This window comes from Mirounga angustirostris, unplaced genomic scaffold (genome assembly GCF_029215605.1).
Source record: "Mirounga angustirostris isolate CCGP_5_RB_7025 unplaced genomic scaffold, mMirAng1.0.hap1 SCAF_12, whole genome shotgun sequence".
In the NCBI taxonomy this organism is placed as follows: domain Eukaryota; kingdom Metazoa; phylum Chordata; class Mammalia; order Carnivora; family Phocidae; genus Mirounga; species Mirounga angustirostris.
In genome coordinates this window covers 22,727,177-22,741,135 of record NW_026991720.1, presented here as the reverse complement: position 1 = coordinate 22,741,135, position 13,959 = coordinate 22,727,177, and the positions used below count along the sequence as shown (strand labels likewise).

The 13,959-nt window shown below is 39.1% G+C and overlaps 1 protein-coding gene across 4 annotated transcripts in view; it reads left to right on the top strand.

The window, feature by feature from the left end:
- STRIP2 (striatin interacting protein 2) overlaps positions 1–9,984 on the top strand; it is a 52,954-nt gene extending 42,970 nt beyond the window's left edge. For 2 of the 4 annotated variants that reach the window (XM_064574960.1, XM_064574962.1), the window contains 3 exons: positions 1,469–1,573; positions 2,424–2,628; positions 5,793–9,984. In XM_064574960.1, coding sequence (XP_064431030.1) covers positions 1,469–1,573; positions 2,424–2,628; positions 5,793–6,043 — 561 coding nt within the window. In that variant the 3' untranslated portion in view covers positions 6,044–9,984. The remainder of the gene's footprint in view (positions 1–1,468; positions 1,574–2,423; positions 2,629–5,792) is intronic. The other 2 variants (XM_064574961.1, XM_045865206.3) reach the window with 2 other exon arrangements.
- Positions 9,985–13,959: the final 3,975 nt, after the last annotated feature.

Sequence of the window (13,959 nt, the reverse complement as noted above, 5' to 3'; positions counted from 1 at the left end):
AAAAAATAAAAAAAATAAAAGTCCATTCCTCTGTTAGCCACACAAGATGGAACATCTGTAGAACCTATCTGTAGAACCTATCTCTTTTGGGCAAGCTGACTAGCTGATGCACTAGAGTGGAAACTCCCATGGAAATTTCTCTTAGAAGGAAACAGATGGTTCTCCGGGGACTAGTTCTAAACACAATATTGAACATTTACTACAGAAAGGAGAACATTTTTTCTAATAATATTTCTAAAAAGTTTCCCTGAAACTTTTTTACCTTTAGTCTTATTTATTTCTTAGTAGAGCCTAATACTCTCAAAAATCCTGGATGTTCATTCCACATTAGATGTAGGTCTGTCTTGCTTGCTTTGGATTAATTTGATTTGGGAAAGGAGGGGGTAATTTTCCATTCTTCAGACAACAGCTCACTTCTACACATTGTCTCCTACTCTTACATCCTCCTATCAAATTGTAGGCATGAGGAATTTCCAAGATGTTAATTTGGCCACCAGGCATGCTCATTGATTTATATAGCTTCTGACTTCAGTATATTTACAGGCCCCTAAATCCAGAAGGGCTCTTATTTTTGTCCCTGAAAGATGTTTCTGTGAGTAGATACCTGTTTCTAAACTGACATCCATCTGTTATCTCTGGTTGGGTGCTCACAAGCTATCAATAAACATACAAGAAAAACACCTGGTTAGAATTTACCATCTGCCATTTTTGCTTCCACGCTGGAGAATTAGGCAGTTTACTGCAATAGGGTTTGATAAAGGAGGGTGGAGGATGATTTAAAAAATTCAATCATAATGAATATCAGATCCATCCAACATAGTTTGAAATCTACCAGAACAGGGGCACCTGGCTGGCTCAATCAGCAGAGCATGTGACCGGATCTCAGGGTCGTGAGTTCAAGCCCCACGTTGGGTGTAGAGCCTACTTAAGGGAGGAAGGAAGGAAAGGAAGGGAAGGGAAGGGAAGGGAAGGGGAGGGGAGGGGAGGGGAGGGGACGGGAGGGGACGGGAGGGGAGGGGAGGGGAGGGAAGGAAGGGAAGGGAAGGAAGGGAAGGGAAGGGAAGGGAAGGGAAGGGAAGGGAAGGGATCTACCAGAATAACTCTAGCAGTTACAAACACAGCTTATATAAGTACAGGCTATATGGGGGTAAAATTCTATCACCTCTTTTCTGATTCTAAAGCAGGAACTTACACAAGAAGGCTTGCTTGAGTGAAGTTCCTATGTTCATGTATCCTCTTTCTAATCAGTACTTGCTCTAGGTGCAGCCATCCAGGGTTGGCAGCTGTGTGTTTTCATATGAAGAATATTGCATGCTTTGAGACCTTAGTGTGTGAAGAGCAGAATGGTGAGGAGGTCAGCATTTCATAAGGAAGGCCTCACCTAAACTGACCAGTGGTGACTTCCAGGCTTCTGTGGGAATGAAAGCCTTATAGGTATTGAGGTAATGGTGGGCCTGCCTTATTACAGGAAGCTGGAGACAACAACCAGTTCTGTTGGAGGAACCTCTTTTCCTGCATTAACCTTCTGAGGCTGCTCAATAAACTGACCAAATGGAAGCATTCCAGAACCATGGTGAGTGGGGCTTCAGATCATAGAGGTGTCCATCTGACCGAATTTTTTTAATCTTAAATATTTATGGACTTCCTGCTTTGTGAGCTCTATAGATAGACAATGAATGCTACATAAGGTGAACACCTAATTCTGGGTATTTAATCTATATGAGATAATTATTCACCAGTCCATTTCTTTACAAGGAGCTGAATAGGACCCTCCCACAGGGCCGCTCTGGTTAGAAAGTTAGCATTGTTGTTTGGATTACAAACACACATCCCAAATGATGCAAGTCTAAGATTATTCATTGCAGCATGAATCATGAACGATTGGAAACGATCTAAAGCCTATTAATACAGGACCAACTGGTTAAATAATTTTGGTACATCCTTATAATAGAATATTATACAACCATTAAAAAGAATGAGGCAGGAAAAAAAAGGAATGAGGCAGTTCTATATTGATACGGAATAATTTTTAAGATATATTGTTAAATAAAAAGCAAGGTATGGAACAATGTGCCAGGATATGTAGTTGGCTGTGGTTTTTGTTAATAAAAATAATATACGTGTATATAGAATTATGTACCCAGAAGATACATAAGAAACTGATAACAGTAGAAATGGGATGAGTGTTTGACATAGTTAATTTGCTCTTTATATCACATACTTTGAATATTAGAAACTTTGAATTGTGACATATAATTGTGACATCTAAATATAAATAGAACCTGAACCATAGATTCCCAAAAGCTCCCCCAGGGCATTAAGACCAGTCAGGTTTGGCTTAATTTGTTTGTGAGTTGGAAGTTCCAAGAAACTTTAGATCCTTATCTGCCTTTCTTCACTCTCACCCCTCTTTAAATGGGTAGATGCTGGTGGTATTCAAATCAGCTCCAATCTTAAAGCGAGCCCTCAAGGTCAAACAGGCCATGCTGCAACTTTATGTTCTGAAGCTGCTAAAAATACAGACCAAGTACCTGGGGCGCCAGTGGAGGAAAAGTAACATGAAAACCATGTCAGCCATCTATCAGAAAGTACGCCACCGCATGAATGATGACTGGGCTTATGGGAATGGTGAGTATTCTCAGAGCTCTTGACCTCCAGGAGTTGCCCAGGGTTTAAACAAAACTAAATAAGGGGCACCTGGGCGGCTCGGTTGGTTAAGCATCTGCCTTCGCTCAGGTCCTGATCTCAGGGTCCTGGGATCGAGCCCCTCCCACTCCTCTGCCGGGCTCCATGCTCAGTGGGGAGTCTGTTTCTCCCTCTCCCTTTGCCCCTCCCTCCCCACCTCTCGTGATTTCTCTCACTCTCATGCTATCTCTCGAATAAATAAAATCTTAAAAAAAATAAAACTAAATAAACATTTATCTCTACTCTTTTGGTATGAATTGTTACATAGTTTGGATGAGAAAATATGTATGTAATTATAGTCAGGTGCTGATGTAACAAACTTTAGGGTTACTGTCCCAAATTCTAGCATGGGCCCTAGTCCTATATTAACTATAAAAATCAATTTCAGGGTGGCTCAGTTGGTTTAGCATCCAACTCTTGGTTTTGGCTCAGGTCATGATCTCATGGTCGTGGGATCAAGCCCCATGTGGGACTCCACTCTCAGCAGAGAATCTGCTTGAGATCCTCTTCCTCTGCCCCTCTCCCCACTTGCACATGCATGTGTGGGCTCTCTTTAAAATAAATAAATAAATCTTTTTTAAGAATCCATTTTATAGGGGCACCTGGCTGGCTGGCTCAGTCAATAAAACATGCAACTAGTGATCTCAGTGTTGTGAGTCCAAGCCCCACATTGGGGGTAGAATTTGCTTAAAAAAATTTCCATTTTATAAAACAAGTAAATTAAGAGATAACTACCTCCTTTTGAAAACATTCCTTTAAATGACAGGTTTCTCCAAGAGATTTCTAAAATTAAAATAACCTTTTATTATTAAAAAGCAGTTAGAAAAAGGAAAAAAAACAAACAGCTTTCCCTGCTGGCTCAGTCGGAAGAGCACATGACTCTTGATCTCAGGGTTGTGAGTTCGAGCCCCAAGTTGAATGTAGAGATTACTTAAATAAATAAACTTAAAAAAAAAAAAAAAGGCAGTTAGAAAATACAAGTCAGAAAACTTTTTATTGTATCACCATATTTATGCCTTATTTGTACCACCGGCAGATTGCCACTGTTAACATCTTATTGTATATTTTTCCAGACCTTTTTCTTTGCATATATGCACATTTTACTTAAATGATAGCACATTATACATACTATTTCATTATTTTTTTTCAGTTAACATTATCTACATCTTTCCATATCAGTATGTTTTCATTTTATCTAGTAAGTCCATATTCAGAATTCCCCAGTTGTCCCAAAATGTTCTCTTTTTGTAAGTTTTATTTATTTAAGTAATCTCCACACCCAATGTGGGGTTCAGTTTCACGACCCCATGATCAAGAGTCACACACTCTTCTGACTGAGCCAGCCAGGCACCCCCCAAAATGTTCTTTAAAGCTATTTTTTCAAGTCATAATCCAACCCAGGGCCACAAATTTCATCTGGTTGTTCTATCCTTTAATTGGTTAAACCTAGTAGTGTTTTGTTTTCACTTTTTTTCCATAATGCTGACAAATTGAAAAACTAGGCCAGTTGTCCTGCTGAATATCCACCTTCTGGATTTAGAAATGGCATCATTTACCTTATCTCTCTATCTCTGGTATTACTAGTAAACTGAAAGTTAGATCCGGAGGTTTGATGGATTCAGTTTAAACATTTTCAGCTATAATACATTTGAGGTACCATTGGGAACTGCATGTTGTCTCACATTAGGAGACATTATAATATCTGGTTGACCACCAAGATATGATAGATTAACCAAGTTTGGAAGAATTTATTCTGGAGAGCTTTTCCATTGTACTGATATTTGCTGTAGTGGGATTTGACCATTATTTGCATAATTGTATTTAAGAGTTTTTGGTAAAGATAACTAAAGACTTGTCTTTGCTGAGGTTTGTAACCTGCCTAAATTTTAGACAATGCTGAGGTAAAGAACCCACAAAAGTAAAGGAAATATATGATTGGCAGATAACAAGCCAGGATGCAACTTCTATGAGACATAAAGCCAATTAACTATTTAAATTCTTATAGATTTTTAAAACATGCAGATGTTTTATCCTGCAAATGGCATAACGTGTCGCTGCCATCATGAACCCAAACCCAATCTACACTTCCTTAAGATAAACCATTAAGGGGCACCTGGCTGACTCAGTCAGTAGGGCATGTGACCCTTGATCCTGGGGTCATGAGTTCAAGCCCCATATTGGATGTAGAGATTACTTAAAAAAATAAAATCTTTTTTTTTTTTTTAAGATTTTATTTGACAGAGAGAGCTCACAAGCAGGGGGAGCAGCAGACAGAGGGAGAGGGAGAAGCAGGCTCCCCGCTGAGCAGGGAGCCCAATGACGCAGGGCTCGATCCCAGGACCTGAGCTGAAGACAGGTGCTTAGCCAACTGAGCCACTCAGGTGCCCCCAAAATAAAATCGTCAAAAAAAAAAAAAAAAGATAAACCATTGAGTGTGGGACATAAGAAATCTGGGAAAGCTGTATCTCTAGCCCTGAAGTAAGTGTCTGAGTAGGATAAATAGAAGAAAGCAGATTATCTGTTTTCTGTTTTTACCTTCATGGAAGCTCTCACCTCATAATTTTAACATACACTGACACATACATTTATCATATGCTGGGAGAGGTCACAGGTAATCAGTAAAGTCTTCAGTACTTGGTCCATTCTGATTCTCCTTGTTGTACCTCTTCTTGCCTCTTTCCATTCCTTGAGAGCTCGTGATTCCATTCAAATGGGTAACTCCCCTACCCTAGGAAAGCTCAATAAAAGGAATTGAGTTGCCATTTTGAAAAACATAATAACATATAACTAGTAAGAAAGTGAAATAATGAAAAGGAAGTACAGTAAAAAAAAAAGAAGTCCACCTCCCTCAGGGGCCTTATTTCCTTCTCAGTAGTAATCACTGTTAGCAGTTTCTAGACTACCTTTCCAAAGATAGTCTCTGCATATACAAGTGTATTTTTTAAACTGAAGTGACAGCATATTATACACTTACTTTGTACATTGCCCTCCACAAAAAGGAAATTCTGAGCAGCTTCATTGTTCTTATCCCATAGACCATACTCTGTGGTAAGAGGAGCAGAGTCCTGAGTTGTATACATGTTCTTCTTCCTCTCTTCCCAACACAGACATCGATGCCAGGCCATGGGACTTCCAAGCAGAAGAATGCACCTTGAGGGCCAACATCGAGGCTTTTAACAGCCGCCGGTATGACAAACCCCAGGACTCTGAATTTTCACCCGTGGATAACTGCTTGCAGAGTGTGCTGGGGCAGAGGTTGGATCTGCCTGAGGATTTCCACTATTCATATGAGCTCTGGCTGGAGAGAGAGGTGTTTTCACAGCCCATCTGTTGGGAGGAGCTGCTCCAGAATCACTGACTGAGCTCTTAACAACAAAACATCTGATAGATGGGGTTTGGCTCCAATAAATGGTGCTCTGCCTACCCTGCCCATTCAGCCTTTGTTTCCAGGTCTGGGAGTGCTTGTCCAGGGGAAAGCTGGCCTAGCCTAAGGACGTCCAGTGTAGTGCAGGGCCATTCTGGGGGCTTTGGGCCTGGTGATAGTGCAAGGCTAGGATCCTGAGTCACAACAAATTGGTCAGCTTGCACTGGGGTCAGTTGGGTGCCCAGTTGGCCTTGAAAATCTACTGGATCAGTCCTGGACAGGCTCTTTTGTGGGACTGCTCCCTGCTTTAGTCTTGCCCAGAACCAGGCTAGCCTTTGCTGACCCCAAGAGTGAGAATAAGTTTATTATGGCATTTGACCCATGACATTCATCATAGGTAATGGGAGAGACAAGTCATAAAATAGGGAGAACATTTCCTTCTTGCTTACCCTGGATTCCTAGGACTTAAAAGAGGTTTGGCAAAGCCATCTTTGAAATTAAGTCTGTATTTTAAATTAAAAATTTTGACACCTCTTTCTAAAATTATTAGCTCAAAGATGATTTTAGAGCACCTGCACCTTCTTTGTAAAGGATGATGATTTTACCATTACCTAAATACTGCATATGTTATAGTAAGGTATATTGTGTAAAGTGTTTTCTTCTCTACTCCTGAAGAGATCTATGTTCAGTCTGAGAGTTATTTCTCTGTGTATTGTGTACAGGGCTTGCAGTGCTCTGCCACAGCCAGTCTGAAATAGGCCTCCTCTAAGGATGCTTCATGTTTTTCTGACTACTTCAGTCTTCAAATGACTGACTACACTGTAAAAAATTATCCTTTTCATCCAATTCATTTTTTAAATGACAAGTAACTACAGGAGGTTTTATTTATTGAGATGGCTATGTCCATTTGTGCTCATGATCGATTTATTTTTTAATTGAATAGAATAGCAAGAGCATCACAGCTTACCATTTTTCTATGTTGATCAATGATTTTTTTTCCCTTTTTACTGCAAGTACTTTCAAAGTGTCGTATGGAGATTTAGCAATATACTGTTCCTACCTAAAAGTATTGCACACTTCTTTGAAAATACAGGGGTTGATGTATCAACCTCTTTAAACTTCTTTTACAGCAGAATCACTTATTTGTCAGTTAAGCGTCTGACTCTTGATTTTGACTTGGGTCATGATCTCAGGGTCATGAGCTGGATCTGCGTCCCCACATCCGGCTGGGCTCTGCGCTCACTGGGGAGTCTGCTTGAGATTCTCTCTCTTCCTCTGTCCCTCCCCCTACTCCATACATACTCTGTCTCTCTAATGAATAAATCTTTAAAAAAAAATCACATACTTCTCAACAGAAACAAGGTTTTTAGAAAAGCTTCTGATTCGATCAGGATCATTTTATTTCTCTTCTGTCCCCACAATTATGTCATCTATATTTTCAAGCTTTTTTATTTTAAGTGCCCTCCCCCCTGGCATAGACACTACTGAATCTTTTTTATGATAACACCAGGCCACTTTAATTGTGCCAGGAGGTCTAGTAAAAAATGGCTTACTCTGTCAACCACAGTTCATTTGGAAGTCACGGTACAGTTATTAATGATATCCAAAGGAACTAGACCGGAACTCGAACTAAAGCTTGGATTTTACCTTTTTGAGCTTTAAGGTAGCAGGACTTCTGTTTTTATGGAAAGGTGATGAAGAATATAAGTATGTAATGGATGACACTTCTTACAATAATTTGTAAATTTTACCTGAGTAGGACAGCTGTCCTCGCTGCAATCAAAGTAATTCACTGAGCATATCTATGAACCCTATTAATCTATTTTAATGTGGTTTAACTGAAAAGACAATTTTCAAGGAAAGAGCAGTCATCAATCTATTTCTCTTAAAGCCATGTAGTATTTAATTTGTGTCAAGAACAAATAAGTTGCCCTTTTAAAAATATGCACATGAATGCTTTCTGAGGCATAGAAGTATGCTAAGCTTTAACATTTCATACTTTTTTACAAGTCTTCTCTTAAGGGAAGATTAATTCTCAGTGCAGATGGAGAAACTGAGATACCAAGAAAAGTGATTAGTTTCAAATCACAGCCTTTTTTTGCTGACTTGCTGGGATAGCATTCAGGTATTGACAGCCAGCCCCATATGTTAAAGTAACTGATTTGAATCTTCCAATTTGAGAAGCCATGTGTGTGGTTAGGAATAAATTCAGATTAACCAACCTCCAATGGTGATTACTGTTACTACTTAGAAGGACATTATTTGAGATTTATAAAGGATTTTTATTTGTGAATACTTCAGTAAAGTTTGTGTTGTTGATAACACTGTTTATCTACTGAAAGCACTTTAATAAAAAATTGAACTGGAGTTAGAAATTTGGTCTTTAATTCAACATGAAAGAATCTTAAAGACAGATATAGAAAGGAATAATATATAAAGAAGATGAATATATAAAATATTGTGTAGTATTCCCTGGGGGTAGACTAATATAAACACAACTGCAATGAAGGCTTATGACAAACCTTTATTTCTTGTTTCTGGGTCTGGGGATCAGGTGCAGCTCTGCTCCACTCAGGTTAACTTGCTAGATTTAGCTCTGCTCCACACATCATCTTATTCTGGCATGAGGCTGATGGACTAGCTCCTGCCTGGGACATAATACTATTCTCATGGTAAAGGGCAGAAGCAAGCACCAAACCATACCATGCAAGCACCTGGAGGGGGCTTAAAGCTCCTGCTTGGATGTGGCATAAGTCAAATTGCTCATACTCCATTGGCAAAAAGCCATTCACATGGGGCAAGCCTAACACTGGGCCAGAGAAGTACATTCTACCTACGGAAGGCAGTTGCCACCAGGCATGTGGGTAGACAGTGAGTCCCAGCAGCTTCTCAGTGAGCTTTTGAGATTGGTGGTAGGGCTTTCTTAGAGATTCTTGAGAATTTCCACAGCTTTCCAGTTTGCATTCGAAACCACCCATTTTTCAGTGCTTTATGCTGATATTTTCAGTTGTGACTTTCTTGACTTTTGTGTCCATCGTACCCCCAGCTCTTCATCTAACAATAATCTTGGTTCTATAAAGACAGTTCTATAAACGAATGAGTCTCTTTCTCTCCCACAAGTAGTTGTGATGAGTTTGAAGTCTTTCCTCTAGGCCTTCTTGAGATGACCTATATTTGCAATAAAACTAGCTGAGACTAAAAATGCAGCTGTAGTTCTGGAACAAAAATGACACTGGTTCATACAACCATCCGACTTGTGACCTTGATCTCATCGATGCTATTATTGATGAGCTAAATAACCACCTTAATATCCAGGCGAGGTCAAGTATGAACTTGGCAACTCTTTGGCGCTCTGCGAAGGTTCTAAGTATGTTTAGGGTAATTTGCAGAGGCAAAGAAGGTCCTGCCACTATCTCAGAAATACCGGGCATGGTCAATTAACATCTGCTCTACGTATACTCTAATTCCCGGCCAGACTTTTCTGTAATGGTATGATAAAATGTTTTCTGTAATAAAAATGTCTTACAAAATATTATGGAATTTATAAACAACTTTTGTGCAACACCAGTAGGTTTTAGAGCAGCTACTGCTATTCTTACATGTATTCAATACTAATACATATTTTAGCGGATATTTTAAGTGTTGCTTTTCAACATGAGAGACATCAAATACATACATAAAATATATTTTAGAGTAAAAAGGTCTCCAGCATGATTTTATTCTCTATACATTAAATAAAACTTTTGTCTGCCTCTGGGCCTCCTGCTTTCTCATTTTCTCTTAACCAAAAAAAAAAAAAAAAAGAATATAGTGATAGTGAAGAAAATTGCCTCCCGTATAACCCCACCACTCAACAATGAGCCATTTATATGATAGCAGTTTAACAATATAAGGAACTGTGTAACCTCTAAAATAGGGTAGAACAAAGGGAGAGATCAAAGCACTGTCTGTATTGGCAGAGCATTTTGTACAGCAACATGCAAATACTTTTGGAAATGTTGGCATGGGTAAGTCCTAACTGGTGGTTTTTGGGAAAGCACATGAGCTATTTTACTCATTTTTTCCACTAATGAATTTTCAGTGGCCTCTGGTATTCCTTAAGTCCTGGTATGGAAAGTTTATAGAAGGTAAGTCCTGAGTACCTTATACTTTCAAACACCTTTTCCAGGTGAATGCATTTTCTAAATGTTTGGCTATTCTAATGTTAGCCTTAAAATGTTAAACCTCAATATTTGGAAGATTTTTCACGGAAATGTATTCTTGAGTTGAAGGGATCAGATCATCTAAGACAGTCTCCATCCAACGCAAGAATTCCTTTAATTAGTATCAGCTATGTGTTTATCTAGCCTCTAATCTTTTCACTGACAGTAATCTCACTATGTCATAGATTCAGTAGTAATAACTGAAATGTCTACAAAAGAATTAACTACCTCAATACAATCAACTTATGGTATTATTTGAGCCAGAAGAAACATGAATACATTTATGGAATCCAAACAACTGACATTAACTATGAATTGTACTTTCTTCCCCACTGTATTCATTTCCCAGGGCTGCTGTAACAAGTTACCAGAAACTGGGTGGCTTAAAACAAGAAAAATGTATTCTCTCACAGTTACAGGGGCCAGAAGTCTGAAATCAAGGTGTCAGCAGGACTCACTCCCTCCAAAGTCTCTAATCATTTCCTTGCCTCTTCTAGCTTCTGGCGGCTTCTGGCTTCATGTCACTCCAACTTCTGCCTCCGCGGTCACATTGCTTCCTCCTCTTCTGTCTCAAAAGTCCCTCTGCTTCTCTCTTCTAAGGGTACCTCTGATTGATTTGAAGACCCGTCAGGATAATCCCAGGTAAGCTTTCCTCAAGAGCCTTCATTACATCTTTGCCATATAAGGTAGTAGTCACTCTTTTGCTATTAAGGTAGTATTCACAGTTTTTGAGGATAAGGACATGGACATATCTTTTGGGAGGCCACCATTCAACCCACTACACCCACTAACAATCATCAGACATGTAGTAGCAAAATTGATTAATTTACTCTTCTATCATTATTAGAGGTGTAAGGCAAGTCCTGAAGGAAGTTACTTTGAAAGATGCTTGCAGCTATTGATGTAGTCAAAGAAGATTCAAGTAAAGAAAGTTTCAGGCTTAGGTAGAGGATTCGACATAAGGAAGCAGATGTAAATTGAAGAATACATTTAGGTATTGGCATTTTTGTTTTTTGTTTTTTTTAAGATTTTTAAAATTTATTTATTTGACAGAGACACAGTGAGAGAGGGAGCACAAGCAGGGGGAATCAGAGAGGGAGAAGCAGGCTTCCCGCCAAGCAGGGAGCCCAATGTGGGGCTCGATCCCAGGACCCTGGGATCATGACCTGAGCCGAAGGCAGACGCTTAACGACTGAGCCACCCAGGCGCCCCCAGTATTTTTTTCATACATGGGAGCACAACATATATACTTGCTTTTATCATATTTATCCCGGAGACCTATCTTTCCATATTAATATTTTCTTGAATAAATAAATAATCAAATCATTCTTCTCTAACACTGCTTTAAAGTATGTTTCAGTTAAGAAGAAAGGGTATAGGTGGGAAGAATGGTGTGTGTACGCCCACACATGCATGTATATGTGTGTGTGGTGGTGGGGATGAGGTCAAGGGAGATTTACTCAGTTCTCATAGCAATAGGCCAAAGCGATTTGAAATATAATTTCCTAACAGAAGCTCTGGACATTCAGACTCCCAGATCCTGTAAATGTAATGAGATTGTGCCTGAGTGGGCTATGGGGAGGTTTTTAGGCTGTTTGCTCCTTTACTAATTAGCCAGATTTAAATTTCAAAAAGCAAGGACTTTAAATTTTTACTTTTACATATTTTATAGAAAATAACCAAAGTCTTTCTAAGGAACTACAAGAGTACAAAAGTCATCCCATCTCTGCTCAAACACCTTTGGTGACAGTGACTTCCTTACTAAATATGACAATACCATCTGTCCCCTTGCCTCCAAATGGAAACATTAGTTTGAACATTCTGTAACTTTTTGTTCAAATGCTTAATGGAGCTGGCAGGACAAAGATCCTCCATGTGGACGCCTGTGAAAATATGTCTTCACAGTAAGATGTGAGAAAGTTTACCCAGAAAGGCCATAGAGCATAACGGCTCAGATTGAGGGTGCTCAACCCAACTTGGTGAGATATGCTATGCAGGCTCTGCATCTATTAGCTGTCTGAAGAATGACAAGTTCTCTCCTCTCTCTCTGCCTCAGATTCCCCATCTGTAAAATAGGGATAATACTACTTACCTACCTTCTAGAATTGTAAGGATTAAATGAGTCGATGTTCATATAGTGCTTAGAATAATGCTTGCTAAACGCGAGCATTCAATAATTGCTGATTACTATTATTTCCCACGTCATTCCCCTCCCTATCAAAGAATACCCAGCAAGAATAATTAATAGCATTTTAATTCTCTAGTCCAGGAATCAGCAAACTACAGCCCAGGGGCTAAATCTGGCCCACTGGCAGGTTTTATACATACAGCCCATGAGCTCAGTAAGAATGGTTTTTACATTCTTAAGTGGCTGGGGGAAAAAAATCCATGAAAGAAAAAGATTTTATGACACATGAAAATTCTATAAAATTCTAATTCAGTTTCCACGATAGTTTTATTGGATCACAGCCATGCTCACTCGTTTGCATGTTGTCTATACATGCTTTCATTCTACATCAGCTGAGTCGTTGCAAAAGAGGACATAAGGCCTGAAAAGCCTTAAGTTACTGAGTTTGCCGACCCTTACTCTAGATAATTTTGTCTTCTGTCCGCTCCAGCTGGTCTTTACTGCACCCCAAGGTTCTCACTGCTGGGACCCTAGGGGCTGGCCAGAGGAAATTACCTACAAAGAACATTTTATTTTTTCTGTAACTTCCTCTACAATATTAGAGCTATAAAGGATGAAGTGAGTGCAGTGCTATACTGTTGAACTTAATGAACTAAAAAGAAAGGAAGAGAGGGAGGGACCAGAGTAGAAAGGAGGAAATCAGAGTTTTTAAATGCAACTTCTAAGAAAGATAATGATAGAATATTCTAAGTTTGGATGTTCTAAGAATGCATGCTTCAATTCTGGCAATGTTATTTTTTTTAAAGAACAGCACAGTTTGTATTACTATTTATAAAGGAGACATAAGGATGTATATTCATAAACAGATAAAATTAAGTAGTACTATTCTTTTCTTTTGCAAGTTTTTTTTTTTTTTAAGTAATCTCTACACCCAACGTGGGGCTCGAACTCACGACCCCGAGATCAAGTCACATGCTCTTCCGACTGAGCCATCCAGGTCCCCCACCAGTGCTATTCTAATGTGAATTTGAATAGTTATCTAAATTTAACTCATCTTCCAGTTTACACAGGAAAATTTGTTCAGTTCTTACAGAATAAACATAAGATTCTTAAGTCTTAAACATTACATGATTCTTAAGTGGACTGATATTTAAGAAAAAATGCCTGTGTTATCAATGACTTTTTTTTTCTAACAGCAACCTGCACTGTGTTATATAACAAAGTCTGTCTGTCAGCCCCACATCTCAGCAGCCCTCCTCCTTTCCCTGCAGGTCAGTGCGAAGCCTTTCTCTAGTGCAAAGGCTGAAGATCCACTTGATCAACGGAAAATGGTGCTGCCACTGAAATTGTTCCGATTGTCACTAGACCACTTTATGTCCTGCCTGTCTACTGACAAAGCATGCTTTCTTGTGCTTTATAGCTTTTTTTTTTTTTCAGCTTTATTGGGGGTATAACATCCAAAACTGTAATATATTTAAAGTGTACATGTGATGACTTGACACGCATATACATTGTGAAAGAATTACCACAATTAACACATTCATCACCTCAATTTTATATATGAGAACACTTAAGTTCCA